Source organism: Melospiza melodia, chromosome 5, assembly GCF_035770615.1.
Source record: "Melospiza melodia melodia isolate bMelMel2 chromosome 5, bMelMel2.pri, whole genome shotgun sequence".
NCBI lineage: Eukaryota > Metazoa > Chordata > Aves > Passeriformes > Passerellidae > Melospiza > Melospiza melodia.
The window spans coordinates 78,215,030-78,232,389 of NC_086198.1; the positions used below are offsets into that span (position 1 = coordinate 78,215,030).

At 39.3% G+C, this 17,360-nt stretch overlaps 1 protein-coding gene across 15 annotated transcripts in view; it reads left to right on the forward strand.

Annotated features, from left to right (window-relative positions):
* Positions 1 to 15,681, forward strand: part of ABLIM2 (actin binding LIM protein family member 2) — a 131,023-nt gene extending 115,342 nt beyond the window's left edge. For all 15 annotated transcript variants that reach the window (XM_063157544.1, XM_063157546.1, XM_063157548.1 and 12 more), the window contains 3 exons: positions 906 to 970; positions 1,142 to 1,222; positions 13,930 to 15,681. In XM_063157544.1, coding sequence (XP_063013614.1) covers positions 906 to 970; positions 1,142 to 1,222; positions 13,930 to 14,043 — 260 coding nt within the window. In that variant the 3' untranslated portion in view covers positions 14,044 to 15,681. The remainder of the gene's footprint in view (positions 1 to 905; positions 971 to 1,141; positions 1,223 to 13,929) is intronic.
* Positions 15,682 to 17,360: the final 1,679 nt, after the last annotated feature.

Sequence of the window (17,360 nt, forward strand, 5' to 3'; positions counted from 1 at the left end):
TTTGCAGTATTTTCTTTTTTTTACAGTTTTAAGTAATATGGAAGTTGGGTTGGAATTTTCAAAGGAGCTGAAAAATATTATTTCCAAGACACTTTAACTCATTATAAAAATCTTATTCTAATGCTTCACTTCATGACTCTGTGTTAATAAAAATCTTTGTCACAATGTTTGAATAGGTTAAAGTAAAGATTTTGAAAAGTAGACTCAATCTCTGATTTTATTTCAGACCATAAAGAGGTCTGTGAAAACTTTTTGGCTCTCCTGGTTGTGTTTAATCACCATTGTGAACAGATAACACTGTGTGGTTATATCATATATAGTCATACACTGACCTAACTACAATTCCCTTGTGCTAGTGTAGATGCAGGAGTTATTGTTACCACATCCTCAAATCATCTTTTCTTCCCTGTTGTTATTCCCAGCGCAGTCGGCCCAAGTGCAGGGTGTCAGCATCTTGTAATATCGTATTATCTCAGTGGTTTTCATCTATGTTTCCAAACTGACATGCTTTTAATAATCCATATATTTTAACTATTTTCAGTAAAGAACAATAAGGGCAGGAGTTTTGGATGACAGACTGACTTAACTCTGCACATAAGCCTCCTATAAAAAGAGATCCCCAATTTTGCCAGACATACTCACCGTGTAACCCAATGGCATCGGGAGATGGATTTTCTGTAATAAGCCTTTGATTTCCAGGACAATTGCTTTGGTAATAGACAGTGTTATAGGCTTTTAGGGCATGGGGGTCAAGTTCTTACTATGCATGCAGTTGTCCAACAGCTACTGAGAAGGGAGAAATGTAGTAGCATAGCACATTTGTGATGTACCTAAATGTTCGTTGTGGTGACATCAAAAAACGGCTATAAATTCTAAACTCTGAACCTGTTCTCATTCTTTTGCAGAATACAAGGTAAGAAGGGCTTTTCCAGCACTGGAAGAACAATCAGATTCAGCACTTCCTAGCAAGGTTACATGGGTTCCTTTCTTTTATTTCATTTTGTTAATTTTTGTCCCAGTGAAATATTTGTCAAATCAGGATGCAAGTATGTACCATTTTTTAGTAAGTTCCTCATACCACCATTTCCATGCATCAGAATTGGATTCAGCTGGAGTTCATATGTTCTTGTCTTTTTAACAGATTTATCCCTATGAAACTCTTATTGTAACAAACCGAGTTCGTGTGAAATTGCCCAAGGATGTGGACAGGACCAGGCTGGAGGTAGGAATGTTTGCTCAACAGTTTTGCAAGTACTTCTTCTGTTTTCTTACTATCCTGCATACCCCTGTGCCTCAGTAACAGCGACAAAGAAGAGAGAAGAATAAGTGAGAACAATGACATCATGTATTGTATTTTTTTTCTCTCAAAAAAGGCAGTATGTAGGCAATTTAACTAAAAAGTTACCTAAAACCTGGCAAATGTCTGACTAAATGGTTTTACAGAGATACTGATAAAACCCATCAGTTTTGGATGATTTTACAGGGTATTGGAAGTTCAGGTGGGGAGTGGGAAAATGTGGAGTTTGTTTTGGTTTGAATTCATATAAAAAACATCCTCATAGAATAACCTAAATATTACAAAAAGGCTCAATTCATCCTGAAAATACATGGACCTCTGTTTAGTCTGTTGTCTTATTCAGCCTCTCCTTTGGCTGTGTGATCTGTGGTCACTCTACTACAGCTTTGCTCTACCATCCACATCTCGCTTAAGATGGAGAAATGTAGATATAATTTATCATAACAGAAAGCTGAGTATCCAAAGATCAAATTCTGAAATTGATGTTCAGGCAAAATTCCCAAAGTTGATTTTTTTGACTGATCAATGACAGGACTGAGTAAAAACTCACCTTAAGTAACCTATCTTTCTGTGAGCTACTATTAAGAAGAAGAGGTAGCTCAACAAAAAAGATGTGATAACAGTACTGGACTTTTAGAAATATTTATATTTTAATAAATTTACTGTATTTTGAACTTGGTAATATGACAAGAAAAGAAGAAAGAAAAAATTACTTTTCAAACAAGAAAAGAAGAAAAACTTTGAAGGAGCAGAAAGTTCCTCTGATTAAAATCAGTTTTTAAAAACAATAATTTACCAGACTTGCATACATGTACTATGTTTTGAAATTGGTATTATGCTCTTGAATACTTGAATGTGCTTGTCACTTGATTTCCTTGAGTCAATCAGTGTTGATTTGATTGTAAGGAAAAAAAAGCCTCAGTTATGAGCTTTTTTAAGTCTGGTTTATGGCAAGGCGTGATAGCAATACTAAAAAGCATGATGAGTCTGGAAAAAGGAGCAGGGAGTTGCAGGGATGCTCCTCTGGACACATCCTGTAAAGGATTCTTTCATATGTACATATTTACACACACATGTGTATGTGTGTGTTAAAGAGCAGAGTCTCTGTTTAAACACAGCAGACCAGTCTGAATAGCAAATGCACCTCTAAATTGCTTTGTTAAGACAACACAGAGTTTGCTTTGGATGGACCATGCCTGCCCTGGCTGCCATTATCTGTAACTCATACACCATCCTCAGCTGGGATTGCTGTTTGTTTAACTTTGGAGCTGTTCAGTCTGCCTCACACCAGGTGCAGCACAGGGCCTGTTGGCTCAAGGAGCCCAACCACTTCAAAGATCTCACAGAGGTTTGCAAAAAAGAACAATAAACAAGATCTGCTTCAAACCTGCACCAGAAAAGCAGTGAGGGGACCAGACCAATCCTGCTGATTGCTGCACTATGCTAAACACATGTGTCTGCAGGAAGGACTCCTTTGTAGACTGTCTTACATTTAATAGGGATTGGTAGTTTGTTAAACAATTAAATTAGCAGAGTTTGAATAGCACTGTAACTACTGTGAAAGCAGAGGCAGTTGCTCATCTACACATTCAAACCATGTGTAGAGTTGAGTGACAGGCACAAACCATTGCCTTCCCTGTCAGCCTCTTCCCCTCATTCCTGAACCTTTCCTTTGTATTACAGAATTCCTGGAAATAAGTAGCTTTGCATAGAAAAGCAGCTTATCATTATTTCCCTTTTGTGGCCAAAGTAGAATATAGTAACTTAATTATTGACTTGTGCACTCAGGAGATTTCAGGCTTGGGCAGGACCCAGGACTCAGGGAGCCCAGGACTATGTGGGTTTTTAGGTTTGCACAGAAGCAGACCAGGCTTAGAAATGTGGATACAGACTGCTGTCTGTTAGTGGAGGACTCACTTCACATGCCTTGATACCTTGGTATCTCCAAGTTTTTGAGGACAGCACTGGGAATACTGAAAGCATGTACTAAGGTTATATTTCAACCTTTCTTGAGGTCCATTTCACACTTCCTAGATGGTATGATTCAATGCTTGGGGTCTCTAAGAGGCAAGTGCTGTTTCAAATCTGAATTGGTTTCCAGCTGTTGTTCTGTTTTCATCCTGCACATGCAATGTCACTTGTGAAAGGGCTGGATTTCACCTACAGAAATGGTAGCAGTGCTAGGTCCATGTATTATCCAAGCTGTAGAGTGATATATCTAGGAAAATCTCCTAAGAAAAAAAAAATCCATGTTCTAATACACCAGTTTTATTCTGATTATTTGTGTGGGCTGAAGCCTCACCTTGCTGTTGCTGCTGCAAAGCAGAGCAAGTTCCTGGGCGTGATGGCTGTGGCCAAGGGTACAGGTGGTGTCTGTGAAAGGAGACCTGGAGCTGCTGTGCTTCACGTCAGCTGAAAACAGGCTTACTGTGCCTGGTATCAACAAAATATCTCTCTCACTCATGATGTTTCTGGCTTCTTGGTCCAGTTTGGAGCAATAAGGTCAACTAAGTTTGCATGAGGTAAATTTATATAAGAGCCATCTCACAATTTGTCTTGAAGCAGCCTCCTCTTTGTGAAACAGTTAGTTGTGAACTTTGAATGATCCATCATAGGTGTCATGGAAGGAGCATTATTGTTTGTCTATGAGTCACTCTTCCAAGCAAAGTCTCCTACACTGAGTGTTCCTACCAGGAGAAGTGAACTCAAGTCAATGATATTAGCTCCTGGGGTCAAATTAAGGGAGGCTACAACGAAACCTTGGCTAATGCTCCAGGACCACAGGAGGGTGGGGATTTAATGGGTGGTAGTGTTTTCCTAACTTCACTCCCATTGTGAGTACTTTTTAGATTACACTGTTGTGCAAGAAATTTATTTTAAGGATTATAAAAAATATTTTCCTGTAAAAATGCATATTTTTCTAAGCCCAAGAGGTATCTAGAGATTAGGATGGCTCAACTGGTAATAAATGCATTCAAATAATAGTCATTCTTTCCTCAAAAGTACGTGTAACTAAGCATAGAAACACTCAGCATGTTTTTGTTTGCTTGTCTTAACTCAGCAGTGAGACAGAAGTACCCAGCTCCTTGTGCTCTTCCAAGGAGACGTTTTTGCCAACAGTGAACTAATACATGCAGCACCAAGAACTGGTTATAATGAGTAGCCAGCTGATTTTTAAATACCTTTCTGGCACTTTGGTTTTTGAATAAATAGCCTGGATCTCACTTTTGTATAAGCTGATTAGAAATGCAAGGAGTTTACAGTAGATAAGGATTTGGCCAAGGAATTTTTTTTTGGAGTTTCTCTCTACCACAGTGCTGTTTATTGTAATGTTAGATGAGCAGAGCAGCATTCCCATGAGCTATTCTAACAGCAAAGGGTGAAGAACAAGTTCATTCACACAACAGTGCAAGTTATGTGAACAACCAAGCAGTAACACGGGTGCATTATCCATCCTGGGTGGAGAAGAGGAATTGCACCCTCCCCATGTCTGCAGATGACATGAACTGCAGCTGATGCTCAGGTGAGCAGAGCCTCTGTTCAGAGGGAGCTGGCCAGGCTGCAGGAGTGATTGACAGACACTTCATGGAATTCAGTGAAGATAAATGCACATCCTTGCACTTGTGACCAAGCAACACAATTCATCAGGACAAGATGGGGGAGCAGCTCTGAGGAAAAGCACCTGATGATGCTGATGGAGAACAAGCTGAAGATGAACCAGCAGCTCACCTTTGTAGTTGAAGGGATTATAGGGCAGGTCATACCCACCCCGGAGGGTGGCACTGGAAAGCCAAGAGGCAACAGTCATAAGCTGCAGGAAAGGAAATTACAATTGGATTTAAGGGGAATGTTCCTCACTGGAAGAGTAATGCAGTGAACAGGTTGCCCCAGAAGCTGTGGAACCTTTACCCCTGCAGGCATACAGAACTTAGCTGGAAAAGACCTTGAGGAACATGGTCTGTTTTGTCTTTATAGTCTTCATGGTCCTTAAAGTTGACCTTGCTTTGAAGACCTCTGTAAGTCTCTAATTTGCCTAGATTGGTATATTCTGTGAAGATATAGTATAATTACACAACAGGATTATTTGGTGAGTTTGCTGCAATAGCATTTGAAAAAATATAGCAAATTTGGTCTATCTCTGAACTTTTTATCCCTTTTTTTTTATTTTTTAAAGCAACAGTTAAATATATGTGTTCTGAACCAAACTTCCCCATTTTGGACAACTTAAGTCCTGAGTTCTCAGGACTAAGACATCCCCTTTGGATGGTACACATTGCACATTCCTTACCTGATGCTTCTCAGAGGAAGTTGAGTTTACAGACACTTTCAAATATTTTGCAACCTCTTTTAAGTACTTGAATACCTTTATACTTTGAGCTTTGTGCCCCTAAAAGCATGCATTTGATACTTTTCTCTTAGATTGGATATTGTTTGCCTGTTCTTCAGTCACACAGTGTGGTTCAGTGCACACATTGCACATTCATATTGGTAGCTCATGCCCAGCTGCTTGGATTTATTTTTTTTTCCTGCTGCAGTAGCTTTTATCACAGAGTATAAGATTTCTTTTGTGGTCACAGGCTGGTAGTTTTGAAAGCCAATATAGTTATGTTTGGAAACCATGTTGGAAACCATTTGGAAACCATGTTTTCATTTGATTTCCTTATCTTAATGTATCTTAGCTTTTTTTTAGCTGTTCCTTTTGAATGTCAAGGCTTGAAAGCATTATCCATTCATGCCTATCAAATGCAGTAGAAAGTAAATTATTACACTTTTTGTTTGAGCCTGTTCCTTCTTTGTTTAACTGAGACAATTGCTAAGGAAAAAGAACTCTGGAATGTCAAGTAGCAAACTTTCATTTGCCACCTTGTTCTCCTGTAAACAGAAATGAGTGATTTAAACATGGGTATGGTCTTACTTGAACAGAGCACTCATTTTAAATCAAACATCCTCCTGGAACTGCTTGTCTGGATTTGCTTTAGGGATAACATTTTTTCCACTACTTTTCATTCAACAATAACCCTGGGTTCCAGCCATTTGGGCTTCAACAATTTTAGGACTTGTTTCCAGTAACTGAGGCTGAATTTTTAAGAGCCCAAGCTCCTGGATGTCATTCATGCAAGCAGCATTGTGTGTTCCACCTCCTCTGGAGCTCAGATGGGGAAAATGAGAGCAAGACTGGACTGCTGTGTGTTTTTCAGTTTGCAGTTTGGGGCTGGGTTTGAGGTTACAGGCTGACTTCACAATAAAGCTCATAACCTGGGGTGGAAAAGTGTCGGTCACTGACTTCAGCAGAACTATTTCACACTGTTAAACTTGAAAAATACATGGGTGGTGGTTCTCATTCTAGGCATGTGCTTGTGTTGTGATCAGTGATGCATGTTTATATCAGATTTAAAAGCCTTTTACAAAAGAAGCCATTATAAAATGAAAGTACACATTAGAATTGATGGGATATGATGTGAAAAGTAATTTCTGTGTGAGTGGAAACACTGTAGGAGTGAACAGAGATTAGATATAGAACATTTATATCACAGGTGCGCTTAAGTCCAAACTAAGGGAAGCTGCAAAATCTGCTTTAAGAATAAGGTATTTTTTGCCTAAAACAAATGAAATTTTTGAAACTCATTGTCTTCTTTATATTTTCATAATTTATTATGGATGCTAAGTTGCTTTTTTTTTAATTTATGATTTATTTTCTTAATTATACAGAATTTTTAGCAGCAATCAGCTGGAGGCAATGCCTTATGTCAATGTCAATGAAAAAGCTCATTTGAATGACAGGATGGTGGCATAGATTATCATCAGAGATACTCTGTGTGTATGCTATTTAGATAATATGTTCACATACCTGAGAAAAATACATTGTCCCAGATTTTTGTACCTTTATGGATGATTCAGCTGGGCAAAATCCTGGCTGTCCAGTGCTCCCACAGAAGATTTTGTGTGTGCCTTGTGATGCTTCCCAGGAGGTTAGAATGGCAGCACCCTGCAGTGGTAGTGTAGAGGGGAATGCAGCTTCTCTAGGAGACTTCATGGCACCCTGAAATTCTGAATGAGAAAAAGCCCCAGATCCAGGAGCCTTGCAGAGGTGCTTGGGGTGACATGGGCATGGGGAAGGGTCTCAGACTCCTTTCCTCACTGCTCATATTTCACTGCTTTCCCTGGGAACCCCTCTGGGCACCCACGTTGCTGCTTGGAGGGGGATCTGCAGCTCCTGCAAGGCTTGGCTGCACAAGGGCTCTATTTGTTACCAATAATTGCCCTTACCTGGGGTAACTGCAGGTGCCTTATCCTCTGATCAGCAGAGCTGCCCTAGTGATCCTTTGATACCTTTTAAAGTTCATTAGGTGCAATTCATGCCATTTCTTAACTTTCCCTCCCCAATCACATAATTACTTAATAGTTTCAAATATTTATTGAGCATGAAGCTTAATTAGGCTGTAGATGAGCATAACATTCAGTACTCCCTTGGGAATGTGGGGCATGGCTAATTACAGCTTTGTAATTAGCCATGCAGCAGGCTTAGAAGAAACCTCTGAAAAGCCTGCTGAGCCCCAGCAGTGAAACAGAAAGAGGGGTGAAGAGTGCAAACCTTGTGAAAGCAAAATGAGGATTCAAAAGTCAATAGAAAAAAAATGCCAGCAAATTTTGATTGGCCATCTGAAAGTTTTATTTGGGCTAACCTTGGGAAGCATGAGAGAAGGGAGTGGAAGGGCAGTGAAGAAGAGAAAAACTGGAGAAGGGAAGAAGCTATTATCTTCTAAGTGTTGAAATACTTCTACAGTCCTGAGTCTTACTATAGGAAAAGCTTGTGCTCCAACTTGAAGAGCTGAGGCTTGGTTATTTACATGAATGCTCACTTGAATAAGCCTTTCTCAATAAATCCCTGTTTATTTTGAGTATTTCTCATACTGAAATCTCTGGAGAAGATCCTGTAGCTTTTATTTCTGGATTATGTGAATCAGAAGTTGGAAGTGTTGCAAGGATTTTGAATAAAAACGAATTGGAGGAGACAGCTACTTAAAATTTCACTCTGTAGAACAGAGTGCACAGAAGTGCCTCAGAGAGACTGGCTGAAAGAGTCACCACAGACTGAAGCAAAGGCAGTGTGGTGCTCAGCTGTCATTTCCTATTGATACAGCAAAACAAAGAGCAAAAGAGAAACAAACCTGAGGTTTTAAATTCCTCTAGGATTTAGGACCTTGTTTTTTCTGGTCTTCAACTCCTCACCTGCTGCCATCCATTGAGTTCTTTCATTGGCTCAATTTTTTTTTACTTCATGAGGAAGTAGGATATCCTCTGAGCTTCCTACATCAGCAGGTTTGCACATGAGGACTCCCATCCAATTACTGACACAGAACAGGGATGCCTGTGAAGCCCCCCCTGGCCACCAGGTACTGCAGGATGGCTGCAGGTGAACTGCAATTTTATCTTCCTGTGACTTATTCATACTAATGCCACATTCCTAAGTGTTGGTGTTGGCTGGGGTCACTTTCTTCACAGTGGCTGGTATGAGGCTGTGTTTTGGATTTGTGCTGAACACAGGGTTGATAACATAGACATGTTTTGGTTATTGCTGAGCAGAGCCAAGGCCTTCTCTGCTCTCCCCCCTCCACTCTGGCAGGGGAGTTGGAGGTGAATGGGAGACTGGGAGGAGACACAGCCAGGACAGGTGACCCAAAGTGACGAATGGGATATTCCAAATGATGTGACATCATGCTCAGTGTATAAGTGGGGGGTGGAGGGAAGGGGGAACATTTGGAGTTTTTGTCTTCCTAAGTAGCTGCTATGTGTGATGGGCCTTGCTCTCTTGGAGATGGCTGAGCACCTGCCTGCCCATGGGAAGCAGTGAATTAATTCCTTGTTTTGCTTTGCTTGTGTGTGTGGCTTTTTCTTTCCCTATTAAACTGTCTTTATCTCAACACAGGAGTTTTCCAGCTTTCAGTCTTCCAATTCTTTCCTTGATCCCAGTAGTGGGGGAGTGAGTGAATGGCTGTGTGGGTTGCCAGCTGCAGTGAAACCATGACACTATGTATTGGTTTTGAGCATCTCTGAATTTCATTGAGAGCTAAATTATTCTTGGGGAAAAGAAATCTCATTGAACTAAATAAAAATTATAACTCTATTTAGAATTATTACTGGCTTTTTAGCAGACCACAGAAATAGAGACAAGCCTCATTAATTGATAGTGAAAAGCACCACTTCTTTCTGAGATAACACTGTGGAGCAAGTATTTGAATGTGCAATTAATTACTTTTGTTCTGAGAGAGTGAAAAATGAGGTCATGTCTGTACTGCTCATTTTCATGTTTGTGTTTCACAGAGGATGAGGATTTTCTGTTCTAGTGGTTGCAATGCAGTGCAGAGGTTTAGCTCAGCCCTTGCTTAGTTCTGTGTATCCTAATAAAAGCCTCAGATTAATACAATGTTATCAAAACAACATGATGCCATAGTCCTTTCTTATTGTAGCAATATCACACTTAACTATATCACAAAAGCTGATATTCTGGTTCTCTGACTATAGCAGTCATCATAGTGAAGAATCATCTTTAAATTGCTTACCTTATCTTTTAGCAAGGTTTTCAGGTAGCACCATGTTAAATTAACATCATTATGTAGCTTCCAAAATGACCTCACTGACATGCAGTGAGTTGAGAGTGTGGGCAGAACAGGACCTTCTCTTCTCTCCCCAGTGTCTGCAACGTGCCCAGCCTTGCTGTTGATGCAGAGCAGAGAAGGAGATTGAGTTAAGCTGCCTGAATATGGCCAAACTGTCACAAAGGGAATTAGGAATCACTTACTAGCACACTGTAAAACACCCAGACTTCCTATGTAAACAAGGCCAACTCTAGTAAAAAAAAAAAAAAAGGAATGAGTGTTGCTTTTCCTAGTAAGTTTGGCCATTCCTTCCTTTAATAGCCCAGTGATGCATTATTAACATAGCTGGATATTTTAAGCTGATCTATTACTGAAAAAATAAAAAGGAAATTATGTTCTTGGCCTTGTAAAGCATAGCTTCACCCATATTCTCTCATAGCTCAAGATTAATATCTTTCATATTCCCTGCTCATAGTTTTCAATTTCCCTTCTTTTGTTTCACTAATGAGAAAAAGGTAACGCTTCAGTTAAGGCAAATTAAAATTCCAGTAGCTGAGAAGAAAGATTAATCAGCCCAGGATTTCTTACTGGTGCGTTTTTTCTGCCTTCAGGTTTGGGAAGAGCTCTAGGTTTTAAAGCTTTAAGAAAAGCTGTTAGAAAAGTCCCAACAATAGCGGAGGCAAAATGTAGCATCACATATACATAGAAAAGTGTGACCATAAACTTCTGACACTGGTGCATTCCCCTGGTATTTAGACCCTTCAAATATTTGTAGATATTACCATATTTTACCTTAGTCATCATTTGGCTGAGCTTAGACATACTCAGGCCTTTTAGTGTTTCCTCATAAATCAAACTGCAGCCCATGATTACTTTAGTTGCTTTTATCTGAAGCTTTGCCAGTTTGATGACATCTTTCTGGGACCAAGGTTTTATTCCAAATTAACTTAAGAACTTAAGTTGTTGCTGCTTCTAGGGTCAATCCCAAATCTAGAGCCCATGGTGCTAAAGAAGGATATGGTGAAAGCTTCTAAGATGCAGGGACAGCAGCAGGAAATATGTTATACTGGCATTCTCAGAGTTCAGACCAAAGGGAAAATGTTCCCTTCTACCAGAATTATTTTTTGCATGTGAAAAAAAGCCTTGATGGAATAAGAAACTGCTAATTTGGAAGTCAGTTTGTGAGTCCTTGAGATAACGGTATATGGGGAAGAAAATTAAAAGCAAAGAAACTGTCTAATTGAATGGATGTGGAAATAAGTGAGTTTTTGCTTTCCCCATCTCAGTCACTTTGTCCCTGGGCTGGAAGCTGTCACCTGCTTTTGGACCAGGCAGCACCAAATGAGACCTTCTGTAAGGAGGAAAAAATGGTGCTGTTATAAAACAAAACTGAGGTATAAGAGATAGAAAACGATGCAAAGAATGAAGGTATTGGAAAAAAAAAAAAGCTCCCAATATTACCAGTTAGATTGTGCCTGGGCCAGTCTGACCCTCGCTGCCGGGCCAAAGGCAGCAACTGCGGTGTATCACCCCAGAGATACCTTGGCTTGCTGGTGGTTGCAGCTGGGCACTGAACAAGTCCAGGCTCGTAAGGGACCCCGTTACCTCAGGAGGATAGCTTCAGGCGATGGTGAAGAGAAAAAGGAGAGGATTCTGCTGGAGGGTTTAATGTCCAGAGGTTTATTCCATGGTTACAGAGGTCTGAACGTGAGGAGCTGCTCCAACAGAACCAGGACCACATGGTCTGATCACCTTTTTAAGCTCAGGGACAGGGGGAGGGGAGGTACAGGTGAGCCACCAAGCAGGTGAGAGGGGCAGGGTCTCAGGGGAAGATGACACCCAGACAGGCCAATGACCTCTGGGCATAGGGGCATCCTTTGAACTTGACCAACCACACGACGCCTGGCTGGAATGTTAAGTCTGAGTGACAGGACTCACTCAGCATGGGGGTAAGGGGGAAGGGAGAGAGACATAGGCACACCTGGGAAAGTGACCTGGAAGGCCAAAATGGGACAATACAGCACACCACAACATCTCCCCCTAGTTTTGTTTAAAAAGAAGAGGACTGTGTTTGTGGTGCAGAATGATTGCCAAAGCATGGTTGGTAAATCAGTTCTTCCTCTACAGGAGGGTCAGTGTTTTCCACTGAGGGCTTCAAAAATGGTAGACCTCAGGAGGGGGAGATGAGCTTGTACAGCACACCACAACAAAGGTGGTGTCATCTGAGCACAGGCAGAGGAGCACAGTGCACAGCTGATTAATTCTGCCTTGGATAGATGCATGTGGATGGGCAGCTCACTGAGCCTGAGGGCAAAGCAAAAGGATAAATGGCAAAGTACAACATTGGAGAGGGAAGTGGGAATTGCACAGCTTGTGCTGAGATGGGTGGCAGCTTCATTAGGAGGGGAAGGTGCAGCAAATGTTTGGCACTCTGGAGGAAAGGGGTCATTTAGGGCTTCTTGAGTTCTCCTCCACTGACCTTCAGTACTGGAACAGATCTAATGAGACACCATAACAGTTTCTCATAATATAAAAATTACCTCAGGAAAAGAAAAATGGTGAAAACACAGTCCTTTTAAAGTTTTATGTTATTTTCTATGGTTTTGGAAGATTGGCAAGGTAGCTTTACCTGCAAGGTTATATAGGCTTTCTCATTTTCTGAGTAAGAACTACAGTTTGCCACTGTTTTCTCCTGAGTGAGTCTTAAGTCTTCTCCATAATGTAGGAAGTAAAATAAAATAAAATATTTCACATCCAGACTTCTTTTTCATCCCTACAGCCTACAGATGGGTTCCTTGCTGTGGGAAGTTGCTAAACTTACTTGCATTTGTCCACTGGATTACCAGAAAAATATTCTAAAAAACCAATGTAGAGAGAAGTTATTTTTTCTTTCTGAGCCAAATAGAATTAAATTCTGTCAGTGAGAGATTGTTTCTAGAATACATTTGTCAGATGTTGCTCATTTCCATGTGAAAAATTATCTCCTTTGCTAAATATGCATGGTGTGTTTGTTCCATGGTATGAGCAGGGCTTATGGTGGGTTGCTGTCATTTGTCAAATGAAAAGTGAAGGCTCAGTTCCAAGATCTTAGTCACTGTTGTTCTGAATATGTGGAATCTCAAGGGAAAAAAACAAGTCCTGTTTAAAAAAACCAAGTCTGTCCTTTCTTAAGAAACAAGAACCCATGATAACCATTCAAAGTAATTATATATAATGACTCATTACAAACAATTTCTTTAGTTTTCTTGAGTGAATTACATTACAAAGATGAAGTCTTTGTTGGTAAATGGAAAGTGAAATTTTGCTTCTAAATTCATTCACATATTTACTTTTTCTACCTTCTCAGTGTGGATGCTAATAATTGCTAGGGAATTGTTATCCTACCTCCTTCCAGTTCTTTATGTTGGATTTCTTCCCTTTTTCTCATCTTTTTTTTTTTTTTTTTTTTTTTTAATATTATAGCATGAAAACATCAAATAGGAGCGTATTTCTTGACATTTAAAAATCCCCTACTTTATCCAGCCTGAACTTCTGACTAGAGTCTCTCCCCATGGATAAGCACATTTTGGATTTCAGAATTTAGCAGTATGCTCTCTCCTTAGTTACAAGGTTGCTATTAGTGGGCCAGTGTGGTGTCCAGTGCTCTTATTAAAGATCAAGGCAAAACAAATCCAACTCTGAAATTGCATTGTTATCAATCTCTTTAAAGTCCTGGAATAACTTCCATTTGTCTCAGTATGCCCTGTCATCAGACACCCTGGATAAACATACTTTCTCCCAAAAACCATAGCTTCTGTTCAGTTAGAACTATATTGAAAAGATTACATCTTTTTAAAAGTCACTACTGCCATCAATAATTTCATTTCCCAGCTACTCTGAGCTCATTTGGTTTCAATGCAGTCTTTTCCAGAAACAATTTTGGAATTTAAATGCAAACCCTAATGCATTATTTTGTGGTGTATTTTAAAACTTAGGGCAGAAATATTCCTGTGCACAGACAAGCTTAATGATATCTTTTGTATTTTCATTTTCAAGAGGCATTTGTCCCCTGAAGAGTTCCAGGAAGTCTTCAAAATGAGTATTGAGGAATTTGATCGTCTGGCACTTTGGAAGCGGAATGACCTGAAGAAAAAGGCCCTGCTTTTCTAAACCCTCCCGGATAAAATATGTGCTTAATCAAAACAAAAATAGTCTTGCCAGAACTATCACATGCACTTGCTGTTGAACCATTGTCCAGCTTCATTGTGTTAGTATGTGTCGGGGAAACAAGACAGATTAGATGGTAATGTGTTGGGATACAGAGAATTTGCTAATCTTGCATTTCCAGCTGGTTTTGTCAGTAACTCCTGGTCCTACCCAGTTTACAATGTGCAAAAAAATCTAGCTTTAAATTTATTGTTGCTTGCATTCGTTGCTTGATGCAAATGGAAATTCTGAAAGGAAGAGAAAAAAGTGTAGCTGTACACAGGAAATGCATCCAACATTTTGTTCCATTCAGTTTTATAATGCAATTTTTACAAAACTAAGTAAGTAATTATTATAGAAATTTGCCAGTGGGGGATCAGATGCTGTTAAAAATATGGTAAAAGCCAAAGAAAAGCATATCTGCAAGCAATTACTGCAATTGTTTATCTGTGGTACTTTTTAAGAATGAAAGCAGAAATATGGAAGCACCTTAATTCTACTTCTTATATTTAAACACAGTGTACTCTTTAAAAGATCATATTTGTCTAGAAGGTAACTAGCTATCTTTAATTACAACACCAGAGTTTTTATTTTATTAAGAATATATTGTGACATAAAACGGTTATAATGACTAAAATGTATACAGACCTACTAAGATTTAGTTCCATTCATCAGGAAAACTGAAGCCTTATACAAAACTGGTTGAAGAGTGTATTGTGCCAGTTGACTGTGTTTTCCTGTTAGCCTGGGGTGTTTGAAGAATGGTTTTTTTACATTTCATGCTGATAAAATACCATGTAATCTTAATTACTATGTAGATAGATATATCTATCTATAAAAGAATTATTTTCATTAATATATGTCCTAAGTGAAGGCATTCTTACTTTCTCAACTTTCCATCTTTACACAGTAAGCCATGAGAACTGTGATGGCATTTGGTAATGGAAATGGAACAGTTCAGCATAAAATGTAACAAAAAAAAGCTTGGTGTGCTCTATCAGTAATACAGACAATTAGAATCAAATCCATAAAACCCTCATGCATTACTATTTGCATGTTTCTGTACAAGTCAATTTGAAAAAAAACTAACTATGTGATACTGGTGCAGTACCTTGAAACTATCTTAAATAACAAGCAAAGCTAACAAAATCTAAGCATTTGATATAAGTGTTAGACCTTAATATCTCTTCCAGCTGAAAGACTGTATTAAATTTAATAGTTTCATTTGGTCAGAGGTATGGTTGCTGACAAAGAATGTTTTAAAGTGAGTTGCTAGTTTTTTGTGATACTAAATGAGCATTACAAAAAGTACATTTTTCAGCCATGTGTCAGTATTCTGCATTTTTACTGCCTTGGATGTTTGTACTCACCTCCTAGTTCACTATGTCTTTTCGCATTTCTTTAAGGTAACTGGTTAATATATGCACTACAACACACTATTTCAACTGACCCAGCATTGGAAAAATCAGCATTGAACATGCCTTCTTCCAACTAACTTTCAAAGTCCATGCTGTTGGAAATAAATATTTTCTCATTACCTAAATGTTTTGTCTGATGATACAAATGTTTAAAAAAATTCATTAAAACAAAGACATAACTGAATGACTTCGCTAATGTGTGTATAATTTTTTAGATCATATTGCTGCTCTGGATAGGGTCTTCCCATTATGTTAATGTAAATAATATCTAATTTGCATTGTTTGCTCACTGAGGAGAGCATTTAGGGTACCTCTGAATGTCAAGTTACTGTAAAGTTGGTCTTGATTTAAACAATCAAGCAGCTGTCACATCTCAGCAAGCAGAATTTGCTTCACTGGTGATGTACAGAACCACCAGCCTGTGTAGGGAATCATTAACCAGTGTCAAAGGAGAGTTCCCAATCACATGTAGAGAACACATCCATAATGCACTCCAACCTCAGAGTAGCTTGTTGCATTATTTTGTGAAAACTGGCAGCCCACTGAAGTGGGCCAATGCAAAATGTGACCAGCAGGGTCCATTGCAACTATGAAAAACTAAATCCGGGAGAACAATTGGTTGGGGAACTATTATGAGGAAGTTTGACATTGGCAATGACCACTCTTCTCATTCACACGTCCCTGGGACATCATATAGATTACAGGCATCTTCTCAGTGATTAAGAAAATCTCAGGTTGATCAAAGAAATCCATGTATCAGTGCAGATCAGGTTCAGTATGGATTTTCATAAATTATTTGAAATTTTCTTAACCACAGCAGCTTTTGTACTGGTATAGGATTCAACCTATGCTGTAAGGAAAAAGTGCATTGCTGAGCACCATGGGCAATCAACTGCTCTACTGTTTTGTGCACCAGCAGATGTGTTTGTGAGTGACGGTGAGGATGGTGAGCTCATGTGAGCTGTTTGACCCATTTACACTGTTTTGAGACGGTTCATCTCTTGTAATGTCAAGCCTTTAAAGTGTCTCTTGAAGGTCTTTGTCCTACCTGAGCTAAATCAGGTACAACTCTTGCTTTTCATACCCCCATCTAGAGTTTTTAGCTCACAAGCATCAGTTCTTACCATAATGCCCAACTCTATTAAGAGTTGTCCCCCTTCCTCTTTCTATATTTACAGATTCCTTTATCATTCTGTGCTTCCTTTTATGGTCAGTGAAGAGAAAAAAAACTTCATTCACATCCTAATGTTCAAAATGCAAGATGAATTGCCCCTATCATATTGCTGTCCACTGAATATAAAGAAGGCAATGCCTCTGCAGAAGTACACATTGCAGGCTACCTAATCTTGGATGAAATTAATTCTATACCTACAGTCTATTGAGGGAAATAAGCCAGTTTTTACCAATTGGTAGAATACCAGTCTTAAAACCGCTGGCAGTTCATAGACCATGTTGCCAAATCCCTCTCCAGCAATCAGGAAAATACTTTGAGTTGCACAGATCTCACAAAACTCCCTAACACAGTAATTTTTTGTGTTCATTATACTATTCACTAAACAGGCATGCATTCAATGCCAAACACGCAAAAATGTTTTAGAAGACAGTCAGTTTATCAACTTACGTTCCTACTACCAGCCAAAACCAAAAAGGAATTTTGGCTTCCATACACAAAACCTTTGCTGACTTTAGATGAACAAGTACTCTTGTGTGTCCTTATTTCATTTCCATGAAGTTTGGACGGTCTGTAGATGTCTGTTCCGAGCAAAGGTGGCACAGCTCGGTAAGCTGTTCGTTTTTTCGCATTATACATGCCAGTGTATCACCCTATATTTAAAGCATCTACTGTCATATGGTGCAGTGACC